General features: G+C 38.4%; 1 protein-coding gene across 2 annotated transcripts in view; it reads left to right on the forward strand.

Annotated features, from left to right (window-relative positions):
- The window catches only part of DMC1 (DNA meiotic recombinase 1), a 78,153-nt gene extending 68,520 nt beyond the window's left edge, over positions 1-9,633 (forward strand). Inside the window, exons 10-11 of one of the 2 annotated variants that reach the window (XM_006890120.1) lie at positions 5,706-5,822; positions 9,369-9,483. In XM_006890120.1, coding sequence (XP_006890182.1) covers positions 5,706-5,822; positions 9,369-9,438 — 187 coding nt within the window. In that variant the 3' untranslated portion in view covers positions 9,439-9,483. Of the gene's footprint in view, positions 1-5,705; positions 5,823-9,368 lie in introns of both variants that reach the window. The other variant, XM_006890119.1, reaches the window with a different exon arrangement.
- The last annotated feature ends 5,473 nt before the right edge of the window (positions 9,634-15,106 follow it).

The following is a 15,106-nucleotide window of genomic DNA, read 5'->3' on the forward strand; positions in this document are numbered from 1 at the left end:
GCCAAGATCCAGCTAACATTAGCTATAATATCCCTAGTACCACAACCTCTTCTAAATCCAGCTTGCACATCTGGCAGTTCTCTGTAGATATATTGTTCCAAATGTTTTTGGATCATTTTCAGAATCTTGCTTGCATGTGATATCAATGATATTATTCGATAATTTCCACACTCTGTTGGGTCACCTTTCTTTGCAATGGGAACAAATATTGATCTTTCCCAGTCAGCTGACAAGCTGGCTGTCCTCCAGATTTCCTAGCACAACTTAGTGAGCACATGCAGGGCACCATCTGTTTATTGAAATACATCAATTGGTATGTTGTCACCTGGAGCCTTGTTTTTTGCCATTTCTTTCAGAGCAACTTGGACTTCCTCCTTCATCACCATAGGCTCTTGCTCTTATGTTATTTCATGAAATTCTTCTGTGTCAGCCAATTCCTTCTGATACAGTGACTCTGTGTACTCCTTCCATCTTCTTTTGATACTACCTGGATCATTTAACATTCTACCAAAAGTATCCTTAAGTATTGCCCCCTGTGGCTTCAGAGAGAGGCGGAGCTTTCCTGATCTCCACACTCTATCCCAGGTACTACGGAGCACACACACTAGCCAGGGACACTGGCCTGCCGATGCCATTGCTAGAAATATCAGTGATATTGTTTGATAATTTCCATACTTTATTGGGTCACTTCTTTTTTGAAAGGGAATATTGAATTTCATCCAGTCAGTTGGCCAGGTAATTATCCTCCAAATTTTTTGGCACAACGTGATGAACACATCCAGGGCAACATCTGTTTGTTGAAATATTTCAATTGGTATTCCATCAATTCCTGGGGCCTTATTTTTTTTGCCAAGTCCTTCAGAGCAGCCTGAATCCCAGAATACTTCATTGTACTCATGTGAAACCTATACTTGAACCAGGAAGCAATCCTCAGAACAAAGCAAAGAAACACTGTGTGGTTCCAAATCAGGAAAGAAGTTGTCCTGTCTCCGTACTTTTTCAATCTATCTGCAGAACAGACCATTCAGGAGGCTGGGCTTTATGAGGAGGAATGGGGCATCAAGAGTGGAGGAAGACTCATCAACAACCTGCGTTATGCAGATGACACAACCTTGCTTGCTGAGCTAAAGTAGATCTGAAGCAGTTGCTGCAGGTCAAGGACTATAGGCTTCAATATGGTTTGAAGCTCAATATCAAAAAGACAAAAACTCTCACCACTGGGCCCACTGGAAGCACTATGATAGATGGAAAAGAAATTGAGGTTGTTCGCAATTACAGCTTGCTCAGCTCGAGAATCAACACTCTTAATACCAGCAGTCAAGAAATTAAAAGATTAATTACATTGGGGAAATCTGCTGTCAGTCTCTGTTACAGAGACTAAGGTGTGCCTGCTCCAGGCCGTGGTCTTCACAGTTACTTTCTGTGTATCAAAGAGCTGGACAATGACTAAGGATGACAGAAGAATCAATGCTTTTGAGTTATGGTGCTGGAGAAGAATATTGAACATACCATGGACTGCCAAGAAAACAAATAAGTCTATTTTGCTGAGGGCAAAACCAAGTTTCTCCTTGGAAGCTAGAATTTTGAAGCTCCATCTCACATACTTTGGGCATGTGACCAGGAGATACTGGTCCTTGGAGAAGGACATCATGCTCAGAAGGGTGGAGGGACAGCACAGAAGAGGAAGACCCTGGATGAGATGGATTGATACAGTAACTGGGGCCCTGGAAGTTGGTGTCAGAGTTAGTGAGACTGGTTCAGGACAGGGCAAGGTTCAGAGCTGCTGTCCATAGGATTGCTGTGGACTGCAGGCTACTTGATGGCACATAGTAACAACAACAACTTGAAACTTACGATTGAATATAAAGAAATTAAAAGTAAGACAAGAAGTGATGTAACAGAACAGAGATGTCAAAGGGCAGCTCAGGTAAACAAAGCAAAACCTTATAATGATGTGTAAAAACCTAGAGTTAGAAAACCCAAAACAGAAGACCACAGAACACACTCATCATTTATCAAACTAAAAGAGCTACAGAACAAACTCAAGCATCATGTTTCAATACTAAAAGATTCTATGGAGAAAATTCTGGGTAATGCAGCAAGCATTAAACAAAGATGGAGGGAATACAACCATGCCAATAGAATTGTTTTATTTCAGGAAGTAGTGTATGATAAAAAAATAACAAAAACAACAAAAACCAATGGTACTAAAAGAAGTCCAAGCTGCATTGAAGACATTGGCCCAAAAAATAAGGCAACAGAAATTGATGGAATATCTAGTGAGATGTTTCAACAAACAGATGAAGCCCTGGACATGCTCATTAGCTCATGCTAGTGGAAGACTGCTACCTGATTACCTGACTGGAATAGGTCTATTTATGTACCCGTTTTTCAAAAATCAAGCAATATCATTAATATACAAATTAAAAATTGCTGAATATTATCTAAAAACGACTGGAGAAGACAGATATTCAAAAAGAATTCAGAAGAGGTTGTAGAACAAGCAATGTCATTACTGGTATCAAATGAATCTTGGCTGAAAGCACCATATCCTAAAAAGTTTATTTGTGTTTTAATGACTATGCAAAGTCACTTGACTTTGTGGATCAAAATATTGATAAAATGAAGACAAATGAGCATACACTTAATTGTGTTCATGTGAAACCTGTACATAGATCAAGTTCTAACAGAACAAGAGAATACTGCATGGTATAAAGTCTGGAAAAGGATCCACCAGGGTTGTGTTCTTTCTTCATCCTGTTCAATCTGTGTGCTCAGCAAATAATTTGAGAAATCGGAGTATATGGAAAGGAAGGTGGCTTAAAGACTGGAGGGATACTCATCAGTAGCCTGATACTGATACAGATGGGACAACCTTGCTTGTGGAAAGTGAAGAACTTACTGAAAAAAGATAAAAGACTACAGCCTTCAATATGAATTATATTTCAATATCATGAAAATAAAAATCCTCACAACTGACCTGTTTATTCAAGAAATCAACCAGTGTGTTGCTTTGGGTAAATCTGTTGGTAAAGATCTCTAAAGAACTAATAAGCAAGGATGTCACTTTAAAGACTAAGGTGTAGCAGCCCCAAACCCATAATATTTTCTATTGTTTCATATGCATTTGAAAGTTTGACATTGAGTAAGGAATATTGAAGAAAAACTGATGTCTTTGAAATGTATTGTTGATAAAGAGTACAGAATATCTCACGGATTGCTAAACAAATTTGTCTTGAAGGAAATGCAATCAGGGTGCTCCTTGGAGGCAAGGATGATGAAACTCAGTCTCACATACTTTGAGTGTGTTGTGAGGAGACACCAGTCCCTAGGAAAAGATATCATGCTTGCAAAAGTGGAGGTTCAGTGAGAGAGAGGAAGCCCTTCAATGAGATGGAGTCACATATTAATAGCAAATCTGCTTGTATATGGAAGAAATTGTGATGCGTGGTGCATAGGAGGCCAAGGTTAGGGTTGGTAAAGGTCAGATATGGCTGTCCTGATAGAGCCCTTGCTCTTTTTATAAACAAATGCTTTATTTGTGATTTTTAAAGTCAAACAAATGCAAACAGAAAGTTGTATACCAACATTCATTGCAGTACTGTTAACAGTAACCCAAAAGTGGAAATAATCTAAATGTCCACCAGCAGAAAAATAGATAAAAGGTGGCCACCAAATGGACTAGTCCTTAGTCATAAAGAAAAATTGAATCTTGACACATGCTCCAACATTGATGAAACTTGAAAACATGCTAATTTAAATAAGTGTCACTGAAACAGAGGAGGGAGAAAACTGTTTAAAAGAGATATATAAGAGATATATAACTAGGTATTTCTGTCATCACAGGAGTCTAGAGCGAGGGCTACATGGTGGAGGGGACCTGGGGGAGGGTTTGTAAAACAATGAAAGAATCTTTTCTTTTACTTTTCCATAATTTTTGACTCATGTACTTATAACTTGTTAGTCAAATTTGTGTCTTCTAGGTTGCAACACCCCCATGATACATCTTCAAGGATATGAACATGTACGGCCAAGCACAATCAATAAGAGTGCATCTAAATTCCAAAATCAATATCCATAATAGTCTATGTGTTTCCTACTGCCAAAGGGGCCCTTTAGAGTAGTGAGAGAAGATCTTCACCCTGAAACCCACAGCGTCCCTTTTCAGCAGGAAGTAGCTAAGAGAATACGCCATCCCCTTTTCCTTATGACTCAGGGTGAAGTCTCTCTCAGGGAGGAGTGATAGGGAATGGCAAAGGACACACTGACAAAGAAGATTAATCAGAACTGGCTTTGACAAGCACTGTGGCATTTAGACAAGAACAAACTGGGAGGAGGGTAGAAAGAATAGTGCAACAATGAATGAATGGAAACCCAAAATCTCTGTAAATGTTTATGAAAATTAATAAAATATAATTATAGGGGAAAAAATAAATAAATAAGTGTCACAAAAGAACAAATATTGGCGAGCTCTGGTGGCCTAGTGGCAAAGAAGCTGCACTGCAATCTCAGAGGTACACGGTTCAAATCCACCAAATGCTCTGCTGGAGAAGGAGGAACAATCTCCTGTATCAGTCAGATCTGATTTGACAGTACACACAAAAAATAATGAAATAAAATAAATTTTAAAAAAGAACAAATATTCTATGATTCTGACTTAAATGAAATAGGAAAATATATGAATTTGAAAACTAGTGTTTACCAGGGGAATGAGATGGGACCAGGGAGAGTCTTTGCTGAGTTTCTGGTAATGGTAGCCGAATAATTTGGAAACAGATTGTGATGATTGTTATGGAACATGATAAATGTAATCCATTTCACTGAATTGTACATGTACATGTACAAAATGTTAAATTACCATATATATAAATGTATATATGAGTTTTGCCACAATAAGACATTTTTAAAAGTAAAAGCATGAAATATTTATCATAAGACTCTCTGATGAAAGCTTGAACTGACTGACAATGGGATATATAGCCACTCTAAACCCCATCCCCATAGTTTTGTCAAATATCATAATGGTTATGCATTATGTACAATGTTTGGATGACCTTCCAAATTGATTCATGCTGGGAAATAGCAGTGGCATCCACTTCCTAAACTAGATGCCTCTGGAAACTTGACAAATTCTCTACACTCTAAATATACAGAAATGATGTTAGTTATAGAACAGAGTTCAGGTCTTTTGTGCAAAGCTTACTCTGAGTCATATTCACTTTGACGACACTTAACCACTGCTAAATGAGACTAGTACTAATATATCTGGAGGAACACTTTTCCACTTTGTACATCACTCTTTGTCAATGTGCTGTATGAAGTAGCCTGAGGTTGCTGTGTGATGCTGAATGTTGTGTCATTGGGGTATCAAATACCAGTATGGTTTTCCAATGTGGACAGTGTTTGGTGGAGCTCGCATTTGTAAAACAGGTTTGGAATCAGGAGTGCCATCCACTACCTAAACCACATGCCTCTGGAAACTCTATGAACTTAGAGAAATGACGATAGTTATCTAAAGGCATTAAGTCTTTTGTTCCTAGAGTTGCTATGAGTGATGCTCAACTCAACAGCAATCAACAACAACAAACCCCATCCCACTCTAGTCTGTGAACAAGCCTCTCCTTATGTAGAATGAATGCATCTCTACAGAAATGTTGTCCTGTGATTGCAGCCAAATGATAAATTATAAAAATGTTTTAATTCAGCTTTCAGGCAGACCCGAAAAAACCCATCGGAGGACACATTCTGGCTCATGCTTCAACAACAAGAATAAGTTTGCGAAAGGGAAGAGGAGAACTGAGAATTGCTAAGATTTATGATAGGTAAATGTTTTCCTATTCCTCGTCAAGTTTTTGTGCATGTGGTATTATTAACAGTTCTGCTGTGGGATTGTAATTACACATTGCAGGTGCTATTTGTTTGACTTTTCTTTTTGAATAGTCATTCAGTTCATTGGGAAGGCCAGATGTGCTGGGTACTAGACTTTCAATTATTCTGTTCACATAAATACTTGGAAAGTCTCTATCCTTCCAAAATATGATGTGTAGCTGAATAATGAAACTATCAATTCCAACTTAAGTGTGATAAGTGTAGAGAAGCACAGAATATGGAAATACACCTTTCTCCTTACTTTTTTGCCAATCTAACTCCTGTGTGATTTTCAGGTTTCAGTTTTAACTCACTCATCATGGAACCTTTCCCTGTACCTTATTAGTTGAGGTTATATTCTGTATTTTTCACGAAGAACAATTTCATTAACAAAATTTTACAGAGAACCTACTATATGTCAACTGTTCTTGACTCTGAGGATAAAGCAATTAAGAAAACAACAACAACAGCCAAAAAGCCCAACTGTCCTTATGGAGCTTAGTAATAAATTGCAATTGACCATTTGAGTATACGTCTCTCTCACCACAGGGACTGACATGGTTCACTAACATCCTTAGCACTCAGCATGACACCTGGCACATAGTAAAGTACTCAACCATTTGTTGAATGAATAAGGAACTAGAACTTCATTTACATAAATATATATTCATTTGTTCATTAAGTTCTCCAAATTTACAGGAATGAACATATCCTCTAGTTCTTATACTCCTGAGAGGTTATTGGCTCTGTAGAGTCAATAAGGAGTAATTCAAATAAGTTGTCATAGATGTTAGTCATGCTAAACTTTTATAAATTTGGATAAAAACAGCAACACTGAATCAAAACTTAAAATACCAAAACTTAATTTATTGTGCAGCATATACTCATTTCTTTCTGATCCCTAATGTTTCCTCACACAGAATTCTCCGTAAGTTTGGAGAAAATGTTTTGGTAGAGAAGATGACGATGCTGATGATGACAGCTAGCATGCACTGAATGGCTGCTGTGGCCCAGGCACATGCTCCAAGTGTTTGATCCAAATTATTGCAGTAGAGATAACAGCATTTCCAAGAAATGGAGGTTATTGTACATGAGGAAACCAGTCTCCCAACCAATTTTAACCATTGTCCCTCTGTAGTCTATTTTAAGCACAGAAGCCAGGATGATCATTTGTAAAACTTGACCCTATCTCTCTTCTGCTTCAAAGACTTAAAACAGTGAAGAAGAAGAAGAAAAGGAAAAAACCCCACAAAACAGAAAACCACAGTGAAAATGTCAGGTGTCTGTAGTGCTTCACAGGCCACTAAATGAAAAGCTCCTGCTCTTTCCCTTGCCCACTGTCCTTCAATAAGCTTCCTTTTTTCAAACTAATAATTTATTGAGAGCCTCCCCTTGTTACCCTCACAGTCTTTAGGTAACTTTTTTGGCTTGTAGATCTTGTGCACTAGTCCCAGGAAGATGGCAGAGGGGCTGGGCTGGGCAGGGAGGCAGCGTCCTGCTCGTGAGCCCCTTCAGGTGGCTGCAGCTGCCTGCTTCTTACTGCTTGGACACAGCACTCAGCTCCAGTTCCTCATCACTAGGGCCACCACCTTTGCCAGCTTCTTCTGCACATAATTCTCCTGCAAGGGAGCTCTGGTGGCCTAGTGGCAAGAAGCAGTGCTGCAATCCCAAAGGCATGTGTTTTGAATCCACAGATGCTCCGCTGGAGAAGGAGGGGTGATCTTCTCCTGTGCCACTTGGATCCAAGTCAACAGTGCACAACTAGTGGGCGGTGAGGGGGCATCTCATAATTCTCCTGCAGGATCTGGCATTTTTCTAGAGGCCCACTGCGGGTCAGTGAGTTCTCTGATGCTCTGTAAACATGCCAGGAGTATTTCTACCTTAGGGCTTTTTCACTCATTGCTCACTTTGCTTGAAAAACTTTTCACATAGCTCTCTGGTTATCTTCCTCATGACTTTAAAGATTTGATCCAATGGTTCCTTTGGAGAAAGTGTGTCCTGATCTGCCTGTTTAAAAATACTGCTGGCCCCCTCCCAGTTTCTTTACTTCAGGTCTCCTTACCTTGCTCTATTTTTTTCTCTTCCTGATGAGATGTCATTTTTTGAACAACACGTTGTTCTGTATGCTGTAGAGTCAGAACCGACCCACAGCTGACCCTTCGGTGGGTTTTCAGAGGCAGTTAATCTCACTGGAGGAGACTGCCCATCCATCTCTCATAGCTTTGGGATTGCAGCTTACCTTTTTGCCACAAGGCCACCAGAGCTCCCTTTTTAAAAATATACCACATAATAGATTAACTATGTTCATTATTTATTGCCTTTTCCTATATATAAATCCCACAAGGCAGAAATCTTTGCATCTTTTTTTCTTTTCTAAATCTGGGTACTCAATTAAAAATTCCTTAACAAATAAATGAACTTGCCACAGTCATATAATGCAAAAAGGATGGAACCAGAGTTGATACCTTCTGACTCTGTGGGTTATCGGAAGTAAAAATGTAATCATTTCTACTTCCTTTATTGAGGATGTCAGTAGTCATAGCTTGTCTGCTTGTCACAGCTCTGATGTCTTCATTTATTAAACCTAAAGGGAAGGATATTCCTCACAAAAAGAAAAGCAGAACTCTCAGGAATTCTTGAAGGAGAAAATACTCTCTGAAGGAGAATTTCACTGTGTATAGCAGTGACTGTGTAAGACAGCCATGTTGGTTTACTGATATATTTAAGCTGAGCTTGTAAAAAATGTTTCTGTTGTTATAAGTAACTATAAGAATATTTTTACAAACACTGTACGAGAATTTGATAGACATCCCCCTGGCAATATTACCTGGTGTAGTGCAAGCCCTCTGTACTCGCTGTTGTGACACCACTGCTTATAGAGACTATAGAAAACTGGCCAAAACAGGTCAATATCCATTTAAGCAATTATCAGATGCACTCCACATAACTTACATTTCTATTGACAAGAATAATTTACCTTACTCATATTTTCTAAAACTTACAGAGTTATAAAATAGTTCAAATATAATGAACAGCATAAAGCTCTCGCAGAATAACCTTTGTTTCCAGTGAGGGTGCCAGTAATCTTTTGTTCACTTCAGAGTTATCCACAGTTTCCCCCTACATTAGTCTATTGTTCACTGCCATCCACTGATTCCTCGATTCCTCACGACCCCAGGGACAATGGAACTAAACACTCTCAGGATCTGTGCCATCCATTGTGACCCCTAGGGGTTTCTTTGGTGGATTTTCAGAAGTACATCTGCCTAATCAGATCAGCCCCTAAGGGTCTACAGGAACCTCACAACTAGAATTTGCTCAGTCAGCGTGTGTGAGGGTTAATAATACTTCAGCTAGAATCTGTAGTCCATATTTAGCTGTACCAACTCTGAGTTGTCTCTGGAGACTCAGACTGATGGGAGCATGATGCTTGTGACATGAATATAGTATTTATAGAAACAGAGCTTTTTATAAACTTCTGTTCCCTTGTATTCTGCTAGCCCCGAGATGCCTGAAAATGAAGCCACCTTCGCAATAACTGCTGGAGGGATTGGGGATGCCAAGGAGTAGGTGGTGAATGGATGCAGATTGCTTCTTAGTGCTTATTAGGAGCTGAAGACAGAAAACCAGTCTAACTTTCAGATCTTGAAATAAGTTTGTAGTGTTCTTCATATGTTATTCAAAGGAAAGATGTTTACATCTCAAATTTACCTTAAAAGTTCTTGATTTCAGATAACTATGCAGTATATGCCAATTCAGAAATATATATTTTCAGTCCCTGGATACAGATTTTATATATATACATACATATACACACACACATACCTATTTGAAACTAGCTGGAGAAGAAGTACCTGATCGCTTTAGCTTTTCAAAGTGAGTCATTAAGCAGACTAAAAGTCTAAGAGCTCACACATGCCTGCAGCACTGTTCCAGGTGCACTCCCACGCCCTTACAAGAAGGGATGCACTTCCAGAAGGGGGAGATGTTTGACTAGCAAGGAATGTTTTTAGGACACCCACAAAAAAGCTCTTTTTATTTACTGTGCCAAGCTATACTTAATAGTAAAGAAAAGAAACGAAACATTAAATTAAACCAAAGTTTGAATCATTTAACTTTCTGACAAGTTGAAATGAAATCCAAAAATATATTTCTGATACACACATATTCTGCTGGAAAGATAAAGAGGAAGGTAATTATAAATTTAAAATTTTAGGTGGTAAAGATAGCATAAACTTTACTTTTTTAATTTTAGAGAATTCAAGAGCTTTTAAAAATAAAGTTTATATGTACAATTTCTGAATACTATGTTAGAAATATTTAAAAGAATATTATTTTTCTGACAAAAATATAATTTTATTTCAAAATTGTATGTCTAATAAAAAATATTTTAAAATTAAAATATTAACATTGTATACAATAGTAACTTTATAGGTCTCAAAAAAGTAAAACCTTACATGTTGCATTCACAAAACTTAAGCTTTTTTTTTTTTTAAACTTAAGCTTTTTAAAAAATTTAAGTGTTTGTCACTGATTACCAAAAACAGTTGGCCACCCATTAAGTGACTCACTAACTATATATTGAGTACTAACTGCTGAATAATATACAAGGAAGATAAAGAAATTATACAAGGAAGGTGAAGAAATGCTTTCTGCTCTCAAAGAATATGTATCCTAATTAGGAGAAAAAATAGTTTTGATGAAAAAATTATACAATAATTGATTATAATAATGTGTCAGTGGTGTGGTCTTATACTGACCCTTGAAGAAAAGTAGGATTCAAAATCTGGGAGAGGAAAGATTAAGCTGAAAGACAGTAGCTGAAAGAAGCAGAGACTTAGAAACAAGGAGGAGACCAATCTAATAAGCTAAAAATGTTCACAGTGAATGGAGGAAAGAGCTTTGGGAGTTTTTTACTTTTTTTAAAAACCACAGAAACTCTGAATAAGCAGGGATAAAGTCATCTAGAAGCAGATATTTTTATTATTCAGAAATCACTGAAATAACTTCTTTCAGTATATAAATGTAAAACATGTAGGTTTTCTTTTGTCCTGAAGAAAGGAATGTTTTGTTACTTGGTTAAGCTTCTGTCTCCTGGAGATTTGCTGGTATGCCAAGCCTTGGAGAGGATATGGAACAATGCACGTGAAGACCTGAGAGGCATTTGGTAGAAAAGGAAATAAAATTCTCAAAGTCTGAATTGATAAAATCTTCCTGACTTATACTACAATTTGCTAACCAAATGGAATTTGCACCAAGAGCCCTCCATCTTTTGTGGGAAGATTTGCCTTCAATTTGGTGTGTGGATAAAGCTGAGTATTTCTCTGGATTCAGTCATCTAATATGACTTGCTTTGAAGAATAGTAGCTAAATATATGACCTCATATAAAGACAGCAAGGGCCACATGGGGCAGCTATATCAGATCTCTACCACTCGACAAGGGAAAACTACCACATCATCATCAAAACCAATTCCTATGAGATCAGACATGTCCCCACACTCCCACACCGCTTTTCACTAATTCCAATACCAATCTTTCTGCTTCACTGGGTCCAAAATCCATGGCAATAGCTCACAGAGCACACAGAAACATATACACAATTATGAGGTTTACTAGAGAAGTCACTCAGTCTGGACAGCTTCTGAAATGTGCTCACAGGCACCTCAGCCTTCAGTCTTGAGGCTTTTAGGCTAGTGTTACAAAGCTCTTAGTCCTAAGTCCTCCAACAAACTTGAGCAAAGGCTCCTAGGTGTGGGGTAGCAGTTCCAAGGTCAACTGTCTCATGCAAGACCTTTGGTTCTCTGCTGTGGCTGCTGTTGCTGCTCCTGTAGGCCTGGGTGGCAAAAGAATCTTTGGCTCTGAAGGTGCACACACTGCATTCTCTACTTCTTCTTTGCTGGTGGTGAGATTCCCAAACTCTGCTGCTGAATCTGCTCAATTTAATGGTGAGACTAGCCAATCCCCTTGTGGCTAGACTAACACATCCTATTCTCATAATCCCACCCATCTACATGTACATGGCAAAGTCAAAGTCAATGACAAGGAAAACTATTCTGAACAATGTATCTGGACCAGCATGCACATCATATAGTATTAAACAAGGACCTACTGAGAGTTTCTAGACAAAAAATTTGTCCTGTCAAAGAAAGAAAATCCTGTACTCTGTTAAGAATGAAAGCAAAGAGTGTTTTGAGGAATATGAAGCTTATAAGCCAAAAGGGCGTCAGGGTCTTTTATACATACAAATCAGTTTAGTTACCATGACCACAAATGTTTAAAAAATAACGTGTTGTTTTCTATATTTCCACTGATCAGATAGTCTATTCTCTATCTAAGAACAACGTGAGTTATATAGTGATTGTTCTAGAGATTACATGCCTCCAGAGAGATAACCACATCTCTTTACATATCCCTCATCTTAGATTTTTGGAAATGAAAAGAAATTAAATTTAAAACATGGTTAACCATTTACCAGAAACCTACTTCAGAATACTTCTGGATTTTAGAGGCTGCAATTGCATCACAACTCACACCCCTTTTGATCAAGCTCTTATTAGGGGGCAATGATCACCTATAAGTAAGTCACCTTTCTTTTGTAAAGATGCTACATGAAGAGTTTCAACAAATATTAGTTGTTGTTGAAGGAAAAGTTATCTTTTTTTTTTAACCTTGCCAAGTTTTTGGGTTTCATCTTCAGAGTGAGTTGGTCGGAGTTATGACAGTGGGCCAGGCCAAAGGAAAGGAAAAATTGTGGAGCAGCTTCCAACAAAGGACAAACCCAAAGAAATCCAAATAGTGACTAGATGTTAAGGAAGCTCTAATGGCATAGATATTCAGTGGCCTCTATATTCCAATATACAGATGCACCCTGGATGTGCTCACCAGGTTGTACCAGGGAATCTGGAAGACAACTACCTGGCCAACTGACTGGATGAGATTTGTATTTATTTCCATTACAAAAAGAAGTGATCCAACAATGTGTGGAAGTTATCAACCAATATCTCTGATATCACACACAAGCAAAATCTTGCTGAGTAATATCCAAAAATGACTGTAACAATATATTAACAGAGATACAAGCAGGGTTTAGAAGAGTTCATGGCACTAGGGACCTTATAGCCAATGTCAGATGGGTATTGGCTAAAAGCAGAGAATACCGGAAGAATGTCTGTGTTTCATTGACTATGCAAAGGCATTTGACTGTGTGGATCAGTGGCTAACCTTGAGAAGAACAGGAACCCCACAGCACTTCATTATGTTTATGTGAAACCTATACATGGACCAGGAAGCAGTCCTCAGAACAGACCAAGGAAACACTGCATGGTTCAAAATCAGGAAAGAAGTGCATCAAGGATGCACCTTGTCTCCATATCTTTTCAATCTATATGCAGAACAGATCATTTGGGAGACTGGACCTTACAAGGAAGAATGTGGCATCAGTACTTGAGGAAGACTCATCAACAGCCTGCATTATTATAATAAAATTTAAAAAACCCTGTGTTATGCAGATGATACAACCTTGCTTGGTTAGACTGAGAAGGCCCTGAATGAAGTATTTGCTGCAGAAAGTCAAGGACTACCGTCTCCAATATGCATTGAAGCTCAACATCAAGATAACAAAGATTCTCACCAGTGGGCCAATTGGCAGCATCATGACAGATGGAGAAAAAAATTGAGATTGTTAACAATTTCAGCTTGCTTGGTTCCACAATCAACAATCTTGGCAATAGCAGGGAATAAAAGGATGAATTGAAATGGGAAAATCTGCTGTCAGGGAACTCTACAGAGTGCTGAAGAGCAAGAATGTCAGATTGGAGACTAAGAAGTGCCTAATCCAGGCAATGGTCTTTGCAATTACTTGCTATTCATCAGAAATCTGTACAGTAACCAAAAATAACAGAAGAAGAATCAATGCCTTTGAGTTTTGTTTCTGGAGCAGTGTATTGAACATACTGCCAAGAAAACAAACAGGTCTGTCCTGGAGAAAGTGAAACAAAGTTGTTCCTTGGAGACAAGGATTTTGAAGCTCTGTCTCACGTACTTTGGGCTTGTTGCCCAGAGGGACCAGTCCTTGAAGAAGGACATCATGCTTCGAAGGGTGGAGGAACAGCACAGAAGAGGAAGACTCCAGATGAGATGGATTGACACAGTCTCTGGGGTAATGGGGTAGGTGTGTCAGAGACAGTGAGATTGGTTCAGGATAGGGCAGGATTCAGAGATACTGTGCACAGGGTCGCTATAAGTCACAAGCAACTCGATAGCACGTAACAAGTGACCTAGTGGTCAAGGAGTACAGAGTCAACCCAAAAGCAGAATGATTGAATCCACTATCTGCTCCATGAGAGAAGGGTGGGTAATCTCCTCCCGAGCAATTTACAGCCTATGAAAACTCACCTGAGAGGCAGCTGTGAGTTCGTTCCCACTCAATAATAGCACATAACAGCAACAACAAATTTCATTTAAAATTTTACAATAATACAAAAAGTGAAACAATGTGTAATAAAAGATTCATATATATTGCACCCATGTTTATCGAGGCTTTGTTCACAACAGTAAAGAGTTGGAAACAACCTAAGTGCCCATCAACAAATGAATGGATAGAGAAGCTGTGGTATATTCACTCAATGGAATACTACACTGCATTGAAAAACAAGGAACTCATGCAATATTATTCAAAATGGGTGACCCTGGAGGACAGTATGCTGAGTGAAATATCTCAGTCACAAAGGACAAATACTGCATGGTGCCACTGTTGTAAAACAGGACTGACATTGGGTTTGAGGGAAGGCAGAGAAGGAGGGGAGGAATGACATATACTGCATTAAAACAGATGAGGGAGAGAACTGTTTAAAAGGGATATATGATTGGGTATTATTGTCATGACAGGAGACCAGAATGAAAGCTGCACAGTGGAGTGGACTTGGGGGGAGGGATTGCATAACAATTAAAGAGTTTTACTTTTACTTTTCAAAGAGAAAAGCAAACTAGGGGGGAGGTTGGGCAGGGAGAAAAGTGCAACAGTGAATGAATGAAAATCCAAAGTCTCTGTAAACTTTCATTAAAATTAATAAAAAAAGATTATTTTAATTTTTATTCTGAGGACTTGGCTCCTTTGAAGTGCATGATTCTGTACACAACCAAAGTAGTGTCAGTCTTATTAAAAGCAATGGACAAACACTTCATGCTATATTTGACTCATATTATAATCCATAGGCATACTAGAAGGATTAATCCAG

The sequence above is a fragment of the Elephantulus edwardii genome, unplaced genomic scaffold (assembly GCF_000299155.1).
Source record: "Elephantulus edwardii isolate Elephantulus edwardi_28Jun2011 unplaced genomic scaffold, EleEdw1.0 scaffold00086, whole genome shotgun sequence".
Taxonomy (NCBI): domain Eukaryota; kingdom Metazoa; phylum Chordata; class Mammalia; order Macroscelidea; family Macroscelididae; genus Elephantulus; species Elephantulus edwardii.